The sequence below is a fragment of the Heloderma suspectum genome, chromosome 8, assembly GCF_057233095.1.
Source record: "Heloderma suspectum isolate Gila_16-S chromosome 8, 16-S_ref, whole genome shotgun sequence".
Classification (NCBI taxonomy): domain Eukaryota; kingdom Metazoa; phylum Chordata; class Lepidosauria; order Squamata; family Helodermatidae; genus Heloderma; species Heloderma suspectum.
Window position 1 is genome coordinate 30,922,473 of NC_139465.1, and position 21,958 is coordinate 30,944,430.

A 21,958-nucleotide genomic window follows, 5' to 3' on the forward strand; every position below is an offset into this window, starting at 1 on the left:
TGTTCGGGGGGGCCGAACACGTTGGCGCTCGCCCCCCGAAGTTTCGGGGAGAAATTCTCCGCCAACCCTAACTGTTCTAGAAAGGCTCCCCCAACCACCCAGAGGAGATTTCAAGGGCATAGAGGGCTGCAGGAGTTCCCCAGTATCCTCTAGTCCACTCTACACATCTCTGGATCCAACCCACCATTTTATTTTGTTTGTTTTCTGATTCAGACCTATTGATATTTAATCAATTAATTACTCAGCTTAAACTCATACAATGAATATGACTAAGATTTCATATTAAATCATACAATTATACAGCTAATTGACTAAGATAGTGTGTGTGTGTGTGTGTGTGTGTGTGAATCAGGTGAAAACCCTACCATAACCTCACTCACTTCTAATAAGGATTAACATTTCCTTATCTTGTATGTAACTGGTTGATGTTGACAGTCCAGACTTATAAAGTGACTGATCCTAGTTGTGCTGGCTAGCAAAACAGATTAACTGCAGAAGCAACTCTATACAATTCCCCCTTCATCTCTGATAGTTGTTACAAGGGCAACATTCTTAAGAGTATATGCCTGGAATATAAAATTGAATAGGGATGGCAGAGAATTCCGCCACGGATCTCGGTGAGGCCGAATGCCAGTGCATTCGGCCCCCTGAACTCCGTGGCGGAACGGCCTGCCCCCCTGCGCCCCCCCCGCGGATCCCTCCCGGGACGAGACTTACCTGGGGCGGATCTTCTGGGCAGCGGTGGCTCCGGCGGCGGCTTGTGCGGCGGTGGCGGCCGGTCTTCTGACCGGCTGCCACCACCGCCATTTCCAGTGTTAAAAAAAAAAAAGACGTGATAGGCTATGTAAATCCATAAAGATTTACGTAGCCTATCATGGCTAGGTTAAAAACAACAACAACAACGACGACGTGATAGGCTATGTAAATCTTTACGTAGCCTATCACATCTGACTTAAAAAAAAAACACGTGCGTACGCAAATGGCGGCGGCTACGACCGCCGCCATTTGCGTTCCTTATTTTGGCCCGTCTTAGTCTACGTAAATATTTATGTAGACTAAGACGGTGAAAATAAGGGGGAATGCAAATAGCGTCCGCTATGCTATTTACGTTCCCCTTATTTTCCCTGTCTTAGTCTATGTAAATATTTACATAGACTGAGACGGCCCAAAATAAGGAATGCAAATGGCGGTGGCCAAAGCCGCCGCCATTTGCATACGCGTGCTTTTTTTTTTTTTTTTAAAGTCAGACGTGATAGGCTATGTAAAGATTTACGTAGCCAATCATGGCTGACTACAGGGACGCAAACGGCGGCGGCTACAGCTGCCGCCATTTGCGTCCCTGCTAGCCAGCGGCTAGATGTCCAGCTGCTGGCGGGCGGAGCCGGCTGGCGGCTCCGCGGAATCCCCACGGAGTGGAGCTGGCTGGCCAGGATTCCGGGGGGGAGGCGCAGAGCACCTCTTCCCCCGGTGAGGATTCCGGGGGGAGGGACGGAGCGCCTCTCCCCCCCAGCAGAACCCGGCAGAGCCAGGTAGGGCCAATTTCGTATATCCCTAAAATTATCAACAAAAAGTTCATAGTTGCAGTGGAACCTCACTGGTTTAGAAGGTGATCAAAATTCATAAAACCCATTACATGTTACATTTGTAATAAATTAAAATGAACCCAGATAATATTCAGTGAGTCATCAGGTTTAGCATTCCTGGGCAAAACTGAAGTGTGTGTGTGTGTTTAATGTCTGAAGTTTTGAACAAATAAGACACCCTGGGCCTTAGAAAAAGAACAATTAACTTTTCCAACTACTGGGTTTCTTTGGAAATAATTTTAGGGGCACTTTATAAGTCATGCATTTTTTTTTAATCCTAGCACTTTACTTCTAAGATTTTTTTCATAGGAACAGATGACTAGTGTTTTAAAACAAGTGTATGCACATACACAATATCTCAACACTGTGCTCCGTGTGAAGCAGTCTGAACATATCCTTCTTATTTTTAGTTAGTTATGGAATTTATTAACTGCCATTCAAAATGTGAGATTTTCCCAAGGTGGGATGCAATGTATAACAAAATCAATTACACACAGATGTATCGAGAGAGAGAGAGAGAGAGAGAGAGATGCACGCGCATGCACACACATGCGCACACACATGATATTAAAAAAGCAACATAGACATGATGAGCAGAGTATCAATACAATCAGTCCAGTTCATTCAGTTTCATCCCATTTCAGCCAGCCATGATTTAAAAACAGGGCCACTGAGAACAAATGCAAATGCAATCTAACATCTTAATTAAAAGCCATCTGATTATTATTTTTAATGGTTTATGGGTCTCCCTAAAACACAACAGGGAAGGAGCTGATTGCCTTTCCCAATGGAGAGACTTCTATACAAATGGGGGGCTACCATTGAAAAGGCTCTGCTCTATGCCTCTCACCCTAGCCTCCCTTCTTGAGAGTGCCCACATAGACTTATATGCAAAAAGCACTGTGAATCGCCCATGGACTCTAGTTTACAGAGCTATTTTGCATATAACTCTATGGGCAAGTGCTGCTGATCACCATTTTTTTAAAACATGGCCATCGGCACAGACACGAACAGGCCATGGTAAGTTGCAGGCTGTTCATCGAGCATGCGGGGGGGGGGGGGGCTCGACTGCAGCCCGGAGGGCTGGCGAGCAGGGGGAAAGCTCAGGGGTGCCTGGGGAACCCGAGCTGGGATGTGTTCTCACATCCCTAATAGCCTCTCCTGGACAGGGATAGCTTGACTACTGTGGTACAGGCATTAGTAACCGCAAGACTGGATTACTGCAATGTGCTCTATATGGGGCTGCCCTTAAGAATGGTCTGTCAGCTGGAGCTAGTGCAGAATGCAGCAGCCCTGCTTTTGTTGGGAGCTGCCCCTTTTCAGCGTGCAACTCCTTTGCTGAGGGAACTGCACTGGCAGCCTATTCGCTACCAGGCCAGGTTTAAGGTATTAGTACAAATGTACAAAGCTCTAAACAACTTGGGACCAGGATACCTGAGGGAACACCTCCTTCTTTGCCACCCTGCCCAATCACTGAGGTCATTAGAAGGCATGTTCTTGGTGGTTCCACAAGGACCCATGGCCCGGTTGGAGTCCACCAGAAAAAGAGCCTTCAGTGTGATGGCTCCCTTCCTGTGAAATTCCCTGCCTTTGGAAGTTAGGCAGGCACCAATGTTGGGTTCCTTCCAGCACCTCCTGAAGACATTATTTCGAGAGGCCTTCCTTGCATGACCATCAGCGGTTTATTAAACTCGACCTTATTGGAATTTGACTTAAAGACATGTTTTAACTGTTTTAACCTGGTGTTTTATTCTTTTATCTTTGTTGTTCACCACTCCGAAATCTTCTGATGTGGAGCGGTATGTAAATATTGTAAACAAACAAACAAACAAATATTCTGACTGGTGGTGGCTTTCCAGAGTCTCAGGCAAGCATCTTCTCCATCATCTGCCCCCTGATCCTTTTAATTGGAAATGGCACAGATTGAACTTGGGGCCTATAGTGTGCAAATTTGAGGAGTAGTTTTGGTCCTTCCTAGGGATGGGTGAGAATTGTGTCTAATCCCTACTTTTGAAAGCTATTTCTTCCATGGAACCTAGAACGCACACCTTCCTACAGGGAAATTTGGGGAGGGACTAGAGCTGTGTGATTCTGTCGGTTTCACTTTCTCCCACATCCATTTTTGTTAAGTCTCAAGTTCTTTTGCTCCCAAATACAATGAATTTTGCAAATGTTTGTAAGTTCTGATTAAAAATGAAGTGAAACAAAATGAGCCAAAGTCAATCGATATAGCTATTCCCGACATGGAGAGGACCACAATGTACCTGCTGGCTGTACTGCTGTTAAATATTAGGAGCCTGTCAGGGAGGGAGGGAGAGAGAGAGAGAGAGAGAGAGAGAGATGGCAACTCTAATGAAGCACTAACAGGGCAGGGTGAATACACAGGGATTTGAGCCCAGACTTTTAAGAGTTAAACACTCAAATCACCGGATGGATGAAGCTGTCAATTTTGTTTTCTCCCACATGCATTAAAAAAAAAAATCAAGCACTTTTTGTCCCAAATATGGAGACCTTCATGAATTTTGGTAAATTATGATGAAATGAAATTAAATTCTCACTCATCCCTCATTAAAAGCGTACATCTGTGTTTTCTAAGATGTGCACTCCAGTGATGCTGAGACATTTCCTAAAAGTCTGGCCCTGACGTATTGGCAACATGCATCTGGATTTGTGCCCAGGGTCATGGCAGTAATCATGTCTAGGACTACAAACTTTGTGCAAGATTGGGGCATTAGATGAAATCCCTTATCAAAACTGCACTAATCACATGATTAGACCCCTCTTCATAAATCTTGCACATTTTGAAACCATGGGTTACAAAATATGAAAAAAGCAAGGAAGGAAGCATGTGCATTGCTTTGTAATATCTCTTTTTTAAATACATTAAGAAAAAATGCCTACTTGTTTAAACCATTTAAGCTATCTGGTACACGCGGATTCTTGTATTAATTACGAACACATCAATCAATTACTGAAGGATAATATTGCAAGTCAGGTTTTTTTGTTTTTGTTTTAAACTTTGTTATGGATGACTTTAGGGTTTGTCCGTACTTACGTTTTATCCTAAAACAACCCACACACACCCACATAATGAAGGAAATGTGAAAGAGCAAACTGATGTTCTGTTTCATAACCCATTTTGTGAAAGTAATGTGTTAAATTGATGCAGTAAGCACAGAATAAAATGCAAGTATAAGGGCTGCCAAATACTGAATATAGAGAACAAAACAGAATAAGAAATATGTTGCATTTTAAGACTCCAAATGAAGGCCTTGCAGGGTGTGTGTGTGTGTGTGTGTGTGTGATGCTTGTAAGTCTCCTTGAAGGTCATTTGCCATTTGAGGTTACTCAAGACCCTTCATATATATATATATATATATATACACACACACACACACACACCCTTCATATATATATATGAAGGGTCTTGAGTAACCTCAAATGACAAATGACCTTCAAGGAGACTTACAAGCATCATGTCTCAGATTTGCTTCTTCAGGAAATGACGTTATCCAAAGTTGCATCTAACTGTTTTCTCTGTGCACATATATATCCACATACATATGTGAAGTAGAAATGGGGAGATCAGTCTGTTTCTATTCCAGGTTTTCATATTCACCAAGAAGTCCTTTCTATCCCATTTCTACATTAACTTGCATTTTTAAACATTAGGAAATCATCATGGAAATTCAATTAAAAATACGTATCTTAAAATGTATTTTCTCTCGAAATAAGCATATGTAAACATGATTTGACACATGTTTGAGCTGAGAACTGTGTCAAAGCATTTGCAAATTTGCAAAGGCCAGTGCGTAACTTAGTTCTGAAATTAGTCTAGAAGTTACAGATCAGGTCAGTTTGTAACAGAATTCATTCACGTGCCTGAAATGTCTGCTGACCTCTTATGGTGAATAGTGTGTGTGCGTGTGTGTGTGTGTGTGTGATTATAACAAAAACCTGCCAGTTTAAGAGGAGAGCTACAGCTATTCTGTGTTGGCTAAAACTGCACAAAGGCAATAAATAGGAAGTTAAGTCTCATGCCTTAACAGAGGTGTCCCGTGCTCAGTAATGAATGATGTTGTGCAACTATGGGCCATTTATGCCCAGTTGTGTAAATGGCCCCTTTACGGCCACTGTTTACATAGCATTACATTTACGGAAAAACCCAAGCCACCATTGTTTCACAAAATGGTGGCTCACTGAGGAAACAGGTGGTTGCTGGATAGGGATGTTGTGAGTGTCTGCCTTCATCCAGGAGGCTGGCAGACTCCCCGTGCCTTCCACCTCCCAGCCCTGCCCACTGAGGCATGGGGTGCTGACAAACCCAGTGGCCAAGCACCCCACAGCTCGGCAAGCAGCAGGGAAGAACCTGGAGTTGTTGCTGTGCATGCCCCAACCACTCTTGCTATCTCCTCCTTTCAAGAGCAGCTGGGGCATGTGCAGCTCTGAGGCCTTGTCCTGCCCATGTTGGCTGTCAAGGAAGCCCTTAACAGTCTGCAGGGCCAGGACAAGGGGCCAGGACACTTGGGGTGTGTGCATGACACCAAGAACTCTGGTAGTCAAGCCTGTGTGTGCACAAGGGCTTGACTGCCAGACACTTCAGTGCACAGGGGAGGGGTGGCTCATGCAGCTCAGGCAGGGTGAGCAGAGAGGCTCGCTGAGCAGGTCCAGGCCACATGAGTGGGGTGGGGTGGGGAGCTTGTCGAGCTCCCTTGTGCCCCAGATGGAGGTGAGTCCACCCATCCCTACTGCTGGGTGTTTGCAGACCGCATGGTGGCTTGGCCAGCAAGTCCAGTAATCATGGCAGTTGGGCATGCCGGGTCTGAGGGGCTGTCAGGCTGAGCAGGGGGTGGGAAGGGTCTTCCAGACTCCACCTGCCTTTTGGACTCCCGTGACATCCTTAATTTCTGGTTCTAGTAGACCATGTCCTGATGCCCAGTTGGCTCTCTGCTTCACCAGATAAGTAGCAAACTCACCTGTTTCTTCTACTTCTCATTCAGAAATGAAATCCCCTTTCTGCTAGCCCATTTAAGAGGAAGAGATCTTCCAAAAAAAACAACATTTCCTAGGAGGTTCTGTGGCTATACTAGATAGTACATTATTAGTAAGCAGAGTGTCATCTTCTGGATAATGGTCACTTTTTATATTTGTAAACTCTGTATGCTGAACACACTTCCCTAAATGTATCTCCTTAAGCACATGCACTTCATAACGATTCAGAGATTCATAGCCAACTATAATATATGCAAATAGTTATGACAATTATGCTAAAACACGACACAACTAATTCTGTCCCTGAAAGAAAGAAAAAAAAAAGAAAGAATAGGTCCTGGTGCCTCTGTCTAAGACTCTCTGACTCATCAGGTATGCATGGTTTTTATCTGATTGGTTTCAGTGATAAGTAGTCCTGAAACTGATAATTTCACCTCTTACCCATAGCAGAAACAAGTGAATTACCAAGAAGCATGCATAATTAGGCCATCTGTAGATGTGTTCAGGAGCCAGAGGTTATCCATGCTTTGCTGGCATCCAGATCATTGCTAAAAGTCAAAGAGAGATGTCATTAGAATGAGCAATTTGATTCTTTCCCTAAGTAATGAGAAATCTGAGATGTAATGTAAAATACTCTGTTGGAACCCAATTTAAGCCAGTTAAAGGTGACTTCCTAGGATCTGAATTAGGAATGGGCCAAGAACCCTGGGAAATGCTGCTAGCTTCATTCCTTTTTTAAAGAATGCTTCTAAAATTCTCCTCATCTGAATATTCCCAGGGATAGAGTTCCAAATTACTTGGAGTTCATTAGGCTGGGTGCCCAAATTTCCCCCTGTTATTTCTTTATTATTGAGTGTCTAAAAGAATGAACATTGTATTGTACCATTATTACATACTACATGTAAACATGATCACATCCAAATAGCAACCTACCCTGGCTGGTCTAAGACATGTTGCTGCCTAAGGCAATGATCTTTCCCTGCACCATTCCACATAGAATCCAACTGGGCTGGCAATTGGTGGGATGGAATTCTCTACTGCACTTGGGGGCAAAATGCTAGCTTTGAGGGCACAGCACAAACAAGCTTAGGGGACTAAGGGGGAATAGGGTGGGCTGTCCCATGCCCCTCTGCCCCACCCATCTCCCTTAGGCAGATGCCTCAGTCTGCCTAACTGCAGGGCTGACCCAGCAACCTAGTACTCAGAAGTCAAATATCATTAAGGAAACATTTTGATTAAAATATGCATTCTGAAGGACCCCAGACAAATTCTATTTAATATAACTCCCTATTCTATTTACCTCTTCTCTTTTTGAGATACCTCACCTAGTATGTCAGACTTGCCAATTGCCATAAATAGAACGGTCCATTTCTTGTTATGCCAGTTGGGTCCACTGACCTCTATTTTTGCAGCAAAGATTACACAGGTTATAAGTCCACAGTGTTATTTTACTACAAAACGTATAGGGGCAAACAAGACATGATATTAAGTGTGTATTTGCATTTAACATGCATTTAAAAAAAATGCAGTCATCAGCTGAATGGGGGCTTGATGCTTATCCAAATCAAAGGAGGCAGAGAGAGGGAATTGAAACCTTTCCTCTCCCCTGCTGAGAAAACAAAAACAAAACCCTTCTCTGAAATGGCTATTAGCAATGGAAGGAAATGTCAGAGTGTGAATTTGGAGCCTTGACAAGCCTGAAGTTCCAGGGTCAACTCTTTTGACCATGCAAAAACAAAAAGGCATCTGCTAGTGTTCCTAGCAGGCCTAGTCAATCCAGGGGCTTTATATTGCTTACCAATCAGAGTGCGATGTTGCACACCCTTATTTCCCCGTTTGTCACTGAAGAGCGTTCTGATTCTTGCCCACCAATTCCCCACAGTAATTCATTAGGCTAGATGTCTGTCTCAGACCCCTGAGTCCCTGGCACAGACAAAACAAACAAATAAGTAAATCACAGATTTCATAATTGGGTGTCACAGGAATGGACAGCAAGCCCATAAATACAGAGGTACATTCCAAAATGCCTGGCAGAATCTTGTAAGCTACCTTTTGTTCTTTCTGTTTTGTTCTTTTTCCTCTTTCTTTCTTTCTTTCTTTCTTTTCTTTTTAGCCAAAAATAGCTTCATATTTTGCATTAACAACTCCACACTGCCATACAGGGATGATAATAAAATGGTCCATTCTTGGAATGGACTGTGCATTATCATGCAGTGAGTATATGATGCAATGTGTAAGTAAAAGAGCCACATTTATGAACTGAAGAACATGAATAAAAGAGGCTGTAATCAGATTTCATGTTCAATCGTTGTTGTTTTCATCTCTCTTTTTCCTTCTTTCTCTCAGGTTTGTATCATTTCTCTGTACTGGAAGATATTGCTATTGGTGAACCGGTAGGAAGAGTTAAAGCAAATGACCTGGATATTGGCGAGAATGCGAAGTCATCCTATGACATTATTGAAGGAGATGGAATGGATATCTTTGAAATCACCTCAGACTCCCAGACTCAGGAAGGCATTATTAGATTGAGAAAGGTAAATCGCAACTTGGGAGACTGCGTTTGTGGAACTTGGTGTTGCACAAATGAGTCCTTAAAGTATCTCTATGTTATCAGAGTATGGCAGGTTCTGGCTTGAATTATTTCATGTTATTTTTCAAACCTTAGACATATAATCTCTCTCTCTCTCTCTCTCTCTCTCTCTCTCACACACACACACACACACACACACACACACAGATATGTGCATGAACATGAACACACACACACACACACACCAAGTTTTTAAGGGCCCCTGGGCAAGACATCCCCAATGGGCCTCCTCCCTTTTCACGTTCTACCTTCTCACTACCATTGTCACCATCTGCTCTTGCTCCTCATCCTCTTCCTCATCATTGCTACCACTTGCATGCTTGACAGGCAGAGAGCCAGTGAGCGAGCAAGCAGTTGCATCTACTGCTTCTCCTTCTCACCACCACCATTGTCTGGGCCAGAGTGAGAGGCAGGGGAACAAGCAGGTTGCAAAGGTGAAGAAGAGGAGCAAGTCCAGGAAGCTCTTGCCAGTGGGTACCCAGCCATGCCTGTCCTAGATGCTGGCCCTGCATCTCTCTCTCTCTCTCTCTCTCTTCCTCTCTCTCACTCTCTGTCTCTCTCATCTATCAAAGGAAACATATGTACACACAGATATGCTGCGCATCACTGTGGCAGTGGAGCATGGATGCTAGGCTCATAAAATGGTTGAGCAAGGGGAAACCTTGTCTGTTTGTTCTGGCACTGGATGTCTTCCCTCCCTGTTTCCCATCAAACAATGTGGGAAGGGCCATCATGTTTGTAGCTGAGGGAATTCTTAAGTATCCTGGCATAAGTGGGACAAGGCATGCCAACTCTCCACACAGAAATACACATAATAAGTAATATTGCGGGCGGCAGCTTGATTTGGACTCTTCCGTATAGTGTATTTTTTGGTTTGTTCTTTAGCATAAGAGTTAATTCCCCCCCCCCCAGTTATAAATCATGTTCTAGCTAGAGTTATAAAATTTCTGGAAATTTTGAAGCCATGGGGGATTTTTTTTTTCTCCACGAGATGAGGAAAAATGGAATTTGGGGGGGAAATAGGGAAAAAAATACAGTACGTATTTATTAGCACTCTTTACAGCTCTAAAGCTACTTGGTTACTTTAGAAACATAACAGTATGCTTTGTGTATCATTTGCTTTGCTCATAAACTTATAATTAAAATAGATAAATAAGCCCAGTTAGTAAATGTGTAAGTATTGTCTGAATAAACTATACGTTTAATATACCAAACATAATAACTTTTTGAGCAAACCAATACATAATACATTTTAGGTTCCTATTTTATGTCTGGCCCAGAGGAACTTCAGCAAGTAAGCCCTGAAACAAATGAAACATCTTAGAAGCTAGAAGAAGCAGTGAGAGCTGGAGACAGAGAAGACGGCTGCATAGCAGCTGTTCCTGTTTATGAGAAATTGGTTGGGTAGAGTTTAGGGAAATCTGGTCTGAAGAAAAAGCTATTGAGAGCTGTTTAGCTGGAGAAGATGCACATACCTGTTATGAATGGTAACCAAGCATATTTATTTTAAGAACATTTAACCAATCAAAACCTATTACTTAAGAGGTCATTTTCTTCCCATTTATAAATAATCCCCCCTGAATTATCTTAAGAGACATTAAGAGAATCTTAAGAGACATTGAGTAGTATCCATTGTTAGTACTACCTAGAGTAGACACAGTGAAATAAATGGGACTTAGGTTAGTAGTGACTAACTTAAATTCCATTCATTTCAGTGGGTCTACTCTAGATAGGACTGGATATTACCCATTGTTTTTAAAAGAGCTGAACATGGTTTAAGAGAGGATTTGCTTCCCTTTTTTTTTTTTGCTCCACTGGCATCTTCAGTTTTCCTCCAGACCATTGAAACAACACAAAAACCTGCAACCCCCCCAAAAAATAACACTACAGTTTACCAGAGGTTAAAAAAATAAAATAGGATACGTATTCACAACATGAACAGTGATCCCTCTTTTAGACTACCTTTAACTCTCTGGGGGTCAGGAGGAGCCTATCTTCTATCTCAAACTGAGATTTCTTCTGGCCACCACAGTTCCTTCTACTGCTTTCCCCTAATCACAGTCTTGGCCAGTTGTTTTATTCCGCCGATCCACACACACCTATGGCTTTCTATGTTGCTGAGTTTTACAGCAAGCACCAATAAAAGTTCTCGTGCTATTTCTTGGCACTTTTTACATTTCCAATAGGAGTCCTGGGCTTTATTTTCCATCAAGGAAAAAGAAAAAAGAAATATTTCAAAGACGTTTTGGAATGTACAACACTATATAAAAAAAGTGTGCTGCAGATCCTTACATTTGCATGAGAGAGAAAGAGAAATGGCGTGACAATCTGAAATGCACTTTGTGATTCCACTTGCAGAACTAAAATAATGCTTCTTTACTCATATTTCATTCACACTGGGAAACAAGATTACAAATTAGTGTTCATGGAGCACTTTAATACTTGCAAGCATCATACTATTCAATGATTTAAGAAAGAAAAAGAAAAACCCTGCCGGTTTAAGTCCAGAGTTAAGGCTATCTCATGTTGGCTCAAGTTCCACAGAGCCAGGAAACTGGAAGCTAAAGCTCATGCCTTAACAGATGTGTCCATGATCAGTGACGATGTTGTGCAGTGTCACAAAGTGTGCTTGCTTCCAACCTACCCACCATGCACCCACACTTTTCCTTGGTCTTTCAGGCCCAAATCCAGATGGGGAGGATGGAGTGCCTGGGACCAACAAAGATGCACCACGTTGTCCTGGTCCTGTATTGCCTTATGAAGCATATGAACCTTATTGTATTGCTAGAGGAATCCTCCTGTGAGTTGACCCACACCTATTTGTTGCTTGTAAGCAAGCACAATTTGTGACATTGTGGAACATCATTACTGATCACAGGGCATGTCTGTTAAGGCATGAACCTTAGCTTCCAATTTTCTGGCTTTGTGGGGCTTGAGCAAACACATGGTAGCCTTAACTCTGGTCTTAAACTGGCAGATTTTTTGTTGTTGAATTGTCTTGTTCTTTAAAAAGAAAAGGTATTATTACATTGTTCTGGGGAAGGGGGGAAAACACACACACTAATAAGTCATTAACTGAGTAGATGTGTACAAGTGAATAAATATGTCCCTGTATGTTCATAAAAGCTTCCTCCTGAGTCAGCCTGCACAGGATTCTAACATACCCTTTCCTTCCCTATCCACTCTTCATCAGTCAGTGAGAGTGATTCCCTCAACTTTCAAAATTACCTCACTCTTATCTCAGTTGATAGTTTCCTGCTGCCCCCCCCCCCAATCAGAATGCTGTCAGGAACACTGGAAGTGCTCCCCAAATACTGAAGTACTAGAAGCATTCTAGCTTCAGAGTGAAACTGAGCATGCCTGACCTAACATTGCCAGCAGTTGCTGCCATAGGCTTTCATGGGGTAGAAACAATGTTAATAACTTTTGAACTGCTGCTCAGAATTTCGCCAAACAAATGAAAGGCTTGGGGTGTCAAAGGAATCTGTCTGTGGGCTGAAGGTCACCAAGCTTCCAGCAGCACAGCCCCCTGGACTCCAGCTCACTTACCCACAAGCTGGCCTGTCTCAGTTGGTATTTAGTCCAACCATCTCACGGGTTTCAGTGTTTAAAATAAAAATGAAAGTCGCCATTTACGCAAATTGCAGGTGCAATTTGCATAAGTTGCACACATTGTGGCTCTCATATGCCTAATTTGTGCAAATTGCACCTGAAATTTGTGCAAAATCAAGCATATTAAGGCTGCAAGATGTGCAAATGATGCGAATTATGGCTTGAATTGGTGCAAATTATGGCCAAAATTTGTGTAAGTGGCAATTTTAAGGGGGGGGGGATGAGAAAGTTCCCAGATATCAGGGAAAAGCATGCAGCTCCGGGGCAATCTGGCAAGCCCCCAAACTGCCAGATTCTCCTGCAGTGGCCATTCTTATGAAAGACACAGCTCCTTGACAAAACTGAACAAAGTACATCAGTAGTTTTCACCCAAATTTGAAAGTTATATATGATATGTTGAGCTGCAGCTTAGAGTAAAAATGAACAAGTTGTCAATATTCAGCACATCTTTACTTGCCTGTACCTGTGGCAATTTCTATTGGATTGCTTTGACATTTTGCACAACTGTGTACCTTACTGGGTAGATCAGGGATGCCAACTTTTATGTTATTAGCTAAACAGGGGTCATTTTTATCAGCAGTAAAATATTGGGACTTATAATGGCAGAACTTTTATTTTATTTTTTGCAACTTAATTAAAGGGGCATTCCCAAGTCCCTTTAATACTTGAAAACACAATTGATGATGATGATAATAATTTGAATGATTGCTCCAGTCCTGTGTACAATGTCCTGGGACTAAGCTCTATTAAACTCAGTGGGGCTTACATCTGGATATGATTGCTCTATAAATTAAAATAAAATAATAACTCCCAGTTATGTCACTTATGTTTCTCCCACTGAAATGATTGAACCTTAAAAGAGGCTAAACTTTGGCTGGATCATACCCTTGGGTATTTTGGTAATAAAATATAGAGGCATGGTTGTCTCAGGCACAATAGCAATTCCTGTTCTAAGTGATTCTAACATTATAGGAAAGAATAAACTAGGCATAATTTCAGTTAATGTTTTGTATGGTCATTGTGTTTACTTCTCTGCAGTATGCAGGATTTGCTTACTTTTTTGTAATGGTCTGCATGCTCAGGGACATTGTTTCTGTGCCTGTTGACATTTTGGTTTAAATATTATTTGATAATGGAAATTTTATATTATATTCTCTTTTGAGTCATAAGAACTTAAGTAGAGCCTTACTGGAGCAGACCAAACATCCATCAAGTTCCACTAGGGATGGGAGAACCAGGGATACTTGAGTTAACTGAAATTCTGCAAAATTTACTTTCAAGCTTGGTTCAGCTTGCACCTGTTCATGTTTGCAAGCTGGGTTTTTTGGTTCATTCAAATGTGAAATGTACTTCGTCTTTTTTCAAAAGTGCATACCTTTCTCTCATTCACTTGATGATTGTAAGCCTCTGAACTCAGAGGCTTATGAGCATCCTATGCAAGACAGGAGGAGCAGCGGAGGCAATATTGAACTCCCCATTCTCCCACCTTGCCTATTACCCTTGATAGTTTTGGGGATTTTTTGCTTATCTAGCTGGGGTGCGTCAGAGGGAAGGAGGCTGAAGAGGGCCCAGGTAGGGATGCTGGAGAAATGACAGACTAAAATGAGCCCAGATTTCTAAGGATCCAACCTGTGGAATCTGCTGCAGAGCGACCCCCTCAGGCCACGTGGAACCCATGGACTTTTTTTTTTTTAACTTTCCTAAAATTTACGCATATTTATTTGTAGGAAAATATGCAAGTTTCTGCTTAGGAAAAGTGGAATGGAATGGGGGACAATACGCTAAATGTCACGTACTAAGGTAAATTATATAAATTGTTACAAAACCCCTTATGTAAGTATTTGCGTATTTTTCCACATGATGAAAAAAAAATGCATCCGTCCGTGAGAGGACGACAGAACAAAAGGCATCTGACAATCTGCAAAACACAGATGGAGCAGATTTTACACAGTCCATACATCCCTAGCCTCAGGATAACTCACATCCTGGCCTCTCCAGTCTCCTCCCCTCCCCACCCACCGAAACGCCACCTATTCCCCTTCTCTGAGTTCATGTTCTTTCCACGCTGGCTGTGAAGGGAGTGTGGGTTGGTGCTTCAATTTCTCCCTCCAAGGTCAGGAGCTCTCTCCAACCTCAGATTGGGGATCCAAAATATCCTATGGCCCCTCGGATGCTGTCTAGGGGCCATAGGATTGCTTCCGAAAGTGTGGAAATGTCATTTTTTAAAGTGCACATTTTGCAGACACAACTGCAAGTTCAGCAAGTTGCGAACTTTTTCAAAGACCAAGTGGTCCTGTTCGCATTTGGGATTATGACTGGGGAATTTTTGAGTGATCTGAAAACTGAAAGACAATTCTCATACATTTCTAAGTTCAGCATCCTGCTTCACAAAGTGGCTAACCAGATCCATTGGGAAGTCCACACATCCACATGAGGACAATAGCACTCTCCCACTGTTGTTCCCTCTGGCACTGTTTCTGATCCTGGAGGGAGCATAAAGTAACCACTGATAGCCTTATCATCCCTGAATTTGTTCACTCCCCTTTTAAAGCCATCTGCTTTGGGCCATCCCTTATCCTGGAGCAGGAACTTCCTTTACACAGTGGCTGTGCTGTGTCCTTCCTTTTGTCTGTTCCAAATCTCCCAGTAGTCAGCTTCATTGGATGACCCTGAGTTCTAATATTATGAAAGTAGGAGAAGGATTTATATCCACTTTCACCATACTATGCATAATGTTATAAGCCTTGATCATGTTCCTCCTTAGTCACATTTAAAAAAAAAAATAAAAAGTAGAATTTCTTCACTGGGAAGATGCTTCAGCCCCCTGAAACTTTTGGCTGACCTTTCTTTCTGCAACAGTTTTGCGGAAGGAAGAAGTGAAAACCATTTCAGAGGGACAGTAGCTTGCCCACCTTGGTATCTTCAGTGTACAAAGGCCTTTAGCTGCAGCTTTCCATCCTCTTCAGCTAACTTCAAAGTCAAACTTCATAGCAGGGGTGGGGAAACTCAGGCACCAAATCTGGCCTTCCTGAAGTTCCCCAGATACCCCTTTCCCCCCAACCACCAACCATTTGGTGGTTTCTGATCTTTTGTGGAGTTTTTTTTCTCCATTCTAAAAGGTTGAAATCCTAAGGTTTAATAAGAGCTTTAAGTGACAATATGCAGGGTTATCTATCGATCTATCTAGGCTCCACCCTTTTCCCTTGCCACACCCACTACTGGAATGCAGCCCCTGAGAGCTTCTCTGAAATGGAAATCAGCCCTTGGGCTGAAAGAGGTCCCCCACCCCTGCTTTCTAGCCAAGTCAGAGGCCTGCTTCCTATCACAAGATGTATCTTCATTTCTTTTCTTTTCTTTTCTTTCTTTTTTTGGAAAGATGTAGTGATGGCCACCACTTTGGATGGCTTTAAAAGGGGATTGGACAAATTCCTGGAGGAGAAGGCGATCAATGGCTACTAGTCACGATGGCTATATGCTAGCCTACCTCCAGTTTCAGAGGCAGTATGCCTATGTACACCAGTTGCTAGGGAACACGGTGGGAGGGTGCTGTTGCACTCATGTCCTGCTTGTGAATTTTCCATGTGCAGCTAGTTGGCCACTGTGTGAACAGAATGCCGGACTAGATGGACCCTTGGTTTGATCCAGCATGACTCTTCTTATGTTCTTATCAAGGCGTCAGGACAGGAGATGGCACAAGCTCTCCTGATCCTAACTTCCTGCTCTGTCAAGCATCCACAGCATGGACACTGGTTCCAACCAGGTCACAGATTCCAGTTGCCCCATACCATAATGTACATTTTCCAATGATTTTTATTTCAAATATGCAAACTGGAGTACAGATTTCCCTTGATGTGCTGAGAGAACTACTAGACTGACAAATGCTTTTGGTTTTATGATTTTTTGCCTGCCGAATTTGAAATGGCTAAAATGATACAGGATGCATGATTGGCAAATTGTGCATATGCTGATTTACAGCCACCTATTCATAGGTACAAAAGCTTAATTTCTGAGTCAGTAGAGAAGCGAGTGCTTGTCATGTTTACTAAAAATTGTGAAGTTCCATTAGAGCTGGATTCATATCTTTAAAAATCAACACAATTTCTGAAAGTACGAATATATGTTTAAGCTTCCAGAGACTTCCTGAAAGAGTTTTGTGATTTCTATTTGTGCTCTTTCCATTTGCATTGCAGATTTAAGCTACTGTGTCATCCTCTCTGTGTGTCTTTGTTCCTTTCTATGGGACATTGTAATGCAAATTTACATATCTTTCCAAAGCTTGGCAAATTTGCAAGTTTGAAATTTTAATCATCGTGAGTCATCAGAGAGCTGGATTGTAACTCCACACATGTAGATTTCTTGAAGTTGCAGCAGATATGAACTTTGCTCATAAAATTGATGCTATAGGATACTTATTTTTAAAAAGTCTGTGACACTTTCTTGTTTGTCTCCCATTTTTACATATTAATTTTTTTAGCATAACCAGTCAGGAATTTCTCCTATGCAAGCACTATCGAAATGATTTGATATTTTGATTCACAATTTGCCAGTCACTTATGCTGTGTATAGAGATGCTGGGTGGTGGGTTTTTTGTATTTGTTCCTGATACAAAAATCAGTTTGCACACAGCATGCACAATTGACTTAATTGCATATCCAGCCACTTATGTGTGTGTGTGAGGGGGCAATGGATCCCATAATAATGTTGTCAAACCTGCTATTGTGAATAAAGGCTCCCAAAAAAGCAGGGATAGATGGAGTCACCTCCATCTGGAGCGCAGGCGAGCTCAATGAGCTGCTGCCCCTGCTCACGTGGCCTGGACCTGCTCGGTGAGCCTCCCTGCTTGTCCTGCCCCTGCCCACTGAGCTGCATGAGCCACCCCTCCTCTATGTGTTGAGGACTCCGGCAGTCAAGCCCTTGTATGTACAAGGGTTTTATGTACACAGGGGCTTGACCACCAGAGGCCTTGGCACTGCACTTACTCCAAGTGTTCCAGCCATCTTCTCCTCACATGGAGGATATGGATAGAGTGGCTGGAGTATGTACAGTGCCAAGGCCTCATCCTGCCCCTGCCAGCTGTTAAGGGCTTGCTTGAAAGCTAGTGGGGGCAGGATGAGTCCTCAGTGCCACACATGCCCCTAGCATCATAGCCATCTCCTCCTCACAAGGAGATGGCTAGAGCTCTTAGGCACTGAGGTCTTATCCTGCCCCCACTGGCTCATAAGGGCTTGCTTGACAGGCTGTGGGGGGCAGGATGAGTCCTCAGCACCAGGCACACCTCAGCTGGCCTTTCTTTCCATTTCCTCCTTGCAAGGAGGAAATAGCCAGAGTGATTGGGGCGTTTGCGGCAATGATGACAACTCCCAGAAGCTTCCAGAACTCCAGGGCATGCAGCAGCTGGCTCCGTTAGTGCCCCATGGCTTGATGAATGGGGCCCAGGCATCTACTATAGATAGTGAGGATGTTGGTTAATAGATATGAGGTGGGTAACTTCCCCCACCACAAAAAAGTTTCAAATAACAAAGTTTAAATTTTGCTGGGGGGGGGGTATCAGTAGAGAAAAAATGCTAAAATCTGAACTGATACACAAAGAACACAAAGAACCATATGAGCAATGGGGTAATGAAACCACCAGGTGCACCCAGCTAACCTAACTAGACTGTGCATTATCCAGGTTCCTTATCCACACAATACTGTCATTTCAATGGTCCAGCTCACTCAAATCATTTCTCCAGTTCAAGCAGCACTTTCTCTTTCTTTCCTCTAGAAATCTCTGTTCTCTCTACTTCTCTGCCTGTCTGCCTTTTTGGCTTTGGTTGATATCTTCTAAATGTATCCCCTCCCCAACTCCAACCTATCATGAGGGTAATTTCTTGTCCATTTTATGCAAACTAAGTTTGTTTCCTGTTTTAAAACCTCCCCCCCCCCATCTTCCTGCACCTGAGCACAACTTCTGACCACTATATTCTGATTAAATCTTTGACTTCTTAAACTATGAATCTTTTGGTTGAAATTGCCTAGCAGAGAGAGAGAGAGAGAGAGAGAGGAATTAACCACATAATATCCTAAGACCAATGGGTCAAGCAGTCCTACACTTTCTCAGACAGTGACCTGGTTCGCACAACATGAAGATGGTTAATTACCCATGGTGGCCTGTTACCCTCCCGGTGCATGCTTGTTATGTGCTAGCTGGATTTTCATAATTACCCTTTGCTGGGGTTAGGCAAAAGTGGTTGGTTGGGGTGGTTAACAAACCACCCAGCAACCCTAGAACAGGACATGGGTTCTGAGTGGTTTGTTAACCACTCCAAACACCCACCCTCACTGGGTTCAGACATCACAACAAGCTGTGAGGCAAGGAGCAATTTTGTAAATCTGGCCTGCATGCATCTGCCACATCTTCCCCAAAGCTGTAGACACAGCTATGACATTGGGTTCAGAAATATGAGCATGCATTTTTCTGCCCCCCTAACGCTTGCAGCCATTGCAGAAAGTACCATGATGGTTTCTCAGAAGAGGGTAGTAGAGGGTAAAAAAGGGGGCATTCCAGTGGGCAAGGAGGGGAGGCCTGGGTCCACTTTGATCCAAGAACATTTGCATGAATCTTATTTATTTATTTATTTATTTGTTTGTTTATTTATTTCTATACCGCTCAATAGCCGAAGCTCTCTGGGTGGTTCACAAAAATTAAAACCAAAAAGCACACAATAAAACAATTTAAAATATATAGAACATTAAAACCACAATATAACAATACAACCACAATAAAACCTAGCAGCAGTGCAGGAGTTTAAAATCAAATTTAAAACAGCAAAGCTAAAAGTTTAGAAAGCTGGAACGCTAAAATGCCTGGGAAATAAGGTCTTCACCTGGCACCGAAAGGAATACAATGTAGGTGCCAGGCGAACCTCACCAGGGAGCTCATTCCAGAGCCGGGGTGCCACAGCAGAAAAAGCCCTCCTCCTAGTAGCCACCTGCCTCACTTCCTTTGGCAGGGGCTCACAGAGAAGGGCAGCAAAATTGAATTACCAAATGGCAGCAAAACTGTGCAAATTATGCAAATTGTGGTTGCAATTTGTGCACAATTCTATTCATGCAAATAATATTTTTTTAAAAAAGCAGAAAAAGTTCCCAGATTTGGGGAAATCCCCTGCACTTCGGCCCACAAATGTGAGCCAAGTCAGGCGCTCACTGGGAGTCAGTCGAGCCTAAAAAGGGCCGGACAGACCTCTCTAATATTATCACTTTTTTCATATGATTAGATTGTGTACTGCCTTATTAAATAACACTCATTTCCAAGTTTTATATGTATATACACACACTTCTGCAAACAGCAGAATTTTTAATCCACATAAAGCTTCCGTATCCCTCCCACCCTTTGCTCCTTATCACCAACACACAGAATGCTGATTGGGTACATGATTAATATACAACCTAGGCCATAAGCAGTAAAAATTATTACAGGGCTAAAGGAGAGTAGTGACAGATCTCTTACTGAGAGAATGTTCTTTGAGTCTGTGCTCTTTGTTTTTAGAAAGAGAAAAAGTAACCCCAATTTGGTGGGATTTCATTGAAACTTGACCCATAAACAGATATCAATAAATGCCTAGAAAATTTACAGCCCAAATCAAATTAAGGTGGAAGAGATTGCATTAAATCTCACTGTTTGGAGCTTAAATGGCATTGTATTTGCTTGTTCTTGTTGCTGTGATCATTAGAAAAAGCATTTGTCTTTGTCATTCTTAACAGCCCCTGGACTTTGAGTTCAAAAGATCCTATACCCTGAAGGTAGAGGCAACTAATGTACATATTGATCCACGTTTCATCAGCGTGGGACCCTTCAAGGATACAGCAACAGTAAAAATTGTAGTTGAGGATGCCGACGAACCTCCAGTCTTTTCATCACCAACATACCTACTGGAAGTGCATGAAAATGCTGCTATTAACTCTGTGATTGGTCAGGTGACTGCCCATGACCCTGATGTTTCTTCCAGCTCTATAAGGTACTACTGCTTTAAAACTTTTGAAGTATGTTTCTTTCAAAGAGCTTCAGCACTGTATAATATGTATGATATCCAAAAGACCACCCATATTCACATGGACTTGCCCATACACGGAGGCCATGTTTGGAAACCTTCTTCTCAGTGCACCCCAGCCTTTGGAAGTTAGGCAGGTGGAGACCATAGAAAAGCTCTTCTTATTGGTGGTGCTCCATCCATGGAATGGTCTCAACAAGGAGGTTTGCCCGACGACTTAATCTTATGTCTTTTCAAGGAAATATCATTTTATTTTCCGAGGCCTTTAAAAATATTGTTTGAACTTTTTTTTAAGTGCTATTTATTGTTTAATGAGCTTTATTTGATTTGTGGAAACATGGTTGTGACTAGGGATGTTGGAGAAATCCACAAAGGAATCAAATGAGTTTGGATTTTGATGAATCCCATTCATAGATTCTGCAGTGGACAGGCTTTTCCCAAGTGGAATGGATTCCATGGACTTGAAGACCGTTTGTTGTTGTTGTTGTACATTCCAGAATTGTATGCAAACTTGGGCATAGAAAAATACGTAAAAGAAAAAAAAAATGCAGGCCAAAAATATGTATTTCTCCTATAGGCTAAAGTGTGAAAACGCACATTTTGGGGGGATGTGTGCGTTTTGAGGTATTTGCACATTTTAGCAATTGCAAGTTTGCCCAATTTGGAAACTTGGAAAAAAACCAACAATAACAACAACTCTGATTCCATCAATGATCAGAAGACAGAACAAAAGGCACCTGATAAACCTTCACATTTTACAAAATCCATACATCCCTCATTGTGAGTGTGTGCGTGTGTGCTTTAAACTGCTCTGCTGTTTTAATGTGGATTTCATATGATGGCTTTCATTGTTTTAGTACTATTGTAAGCTGCTCTGAGAGTGGTAACCCTGAATGGAAGGAAAGTAACAAGGCCATTGGAACAATGGGGGCAGTGCTGGCTTCAAGTTTGGGACCACAAGATGCACTCAGTTTTCTTCCCCCTCCTTGCCCCAGGCTGGCCTAAACTGGCAATACCACTCAGAGGAATAGACTAGCCAAGTGAACAAATAATGGCAGTTGCTTAGTGATGGTGGAGAATTCCAATAAGGACCGTATAATCTAAAGAATCTGGCCCCCCAGAGTCGGTGGTGGAACGGACCACCCACC

General features: G+C 42.6%; 1 protein-coding gene across 1 annotated transcript in view; it reads left to right on the forward strand.

Annotated features, from left to right (window-relative positions):
- Positions 1-21,958, forward strand: part of CDH8 (cadherin 8) — a 455,531-nt gene that overhangs the window by 278,802 nt on the left and 154,771 nt on the right. The window contains exons 5-6 of the mRNA XM_084813265.1: positions 8,922-9,109; positions 20,524-20,777. Coding sequence (XP_084669391.1) covers positions 8,922-9,109; positions 20,524-20,777 — 442 coding nt within the window. The remainder of the gene's footprint in view (positions 1-8,921; positions 9,110-20,523; positions 20,778-21,958) is intronic.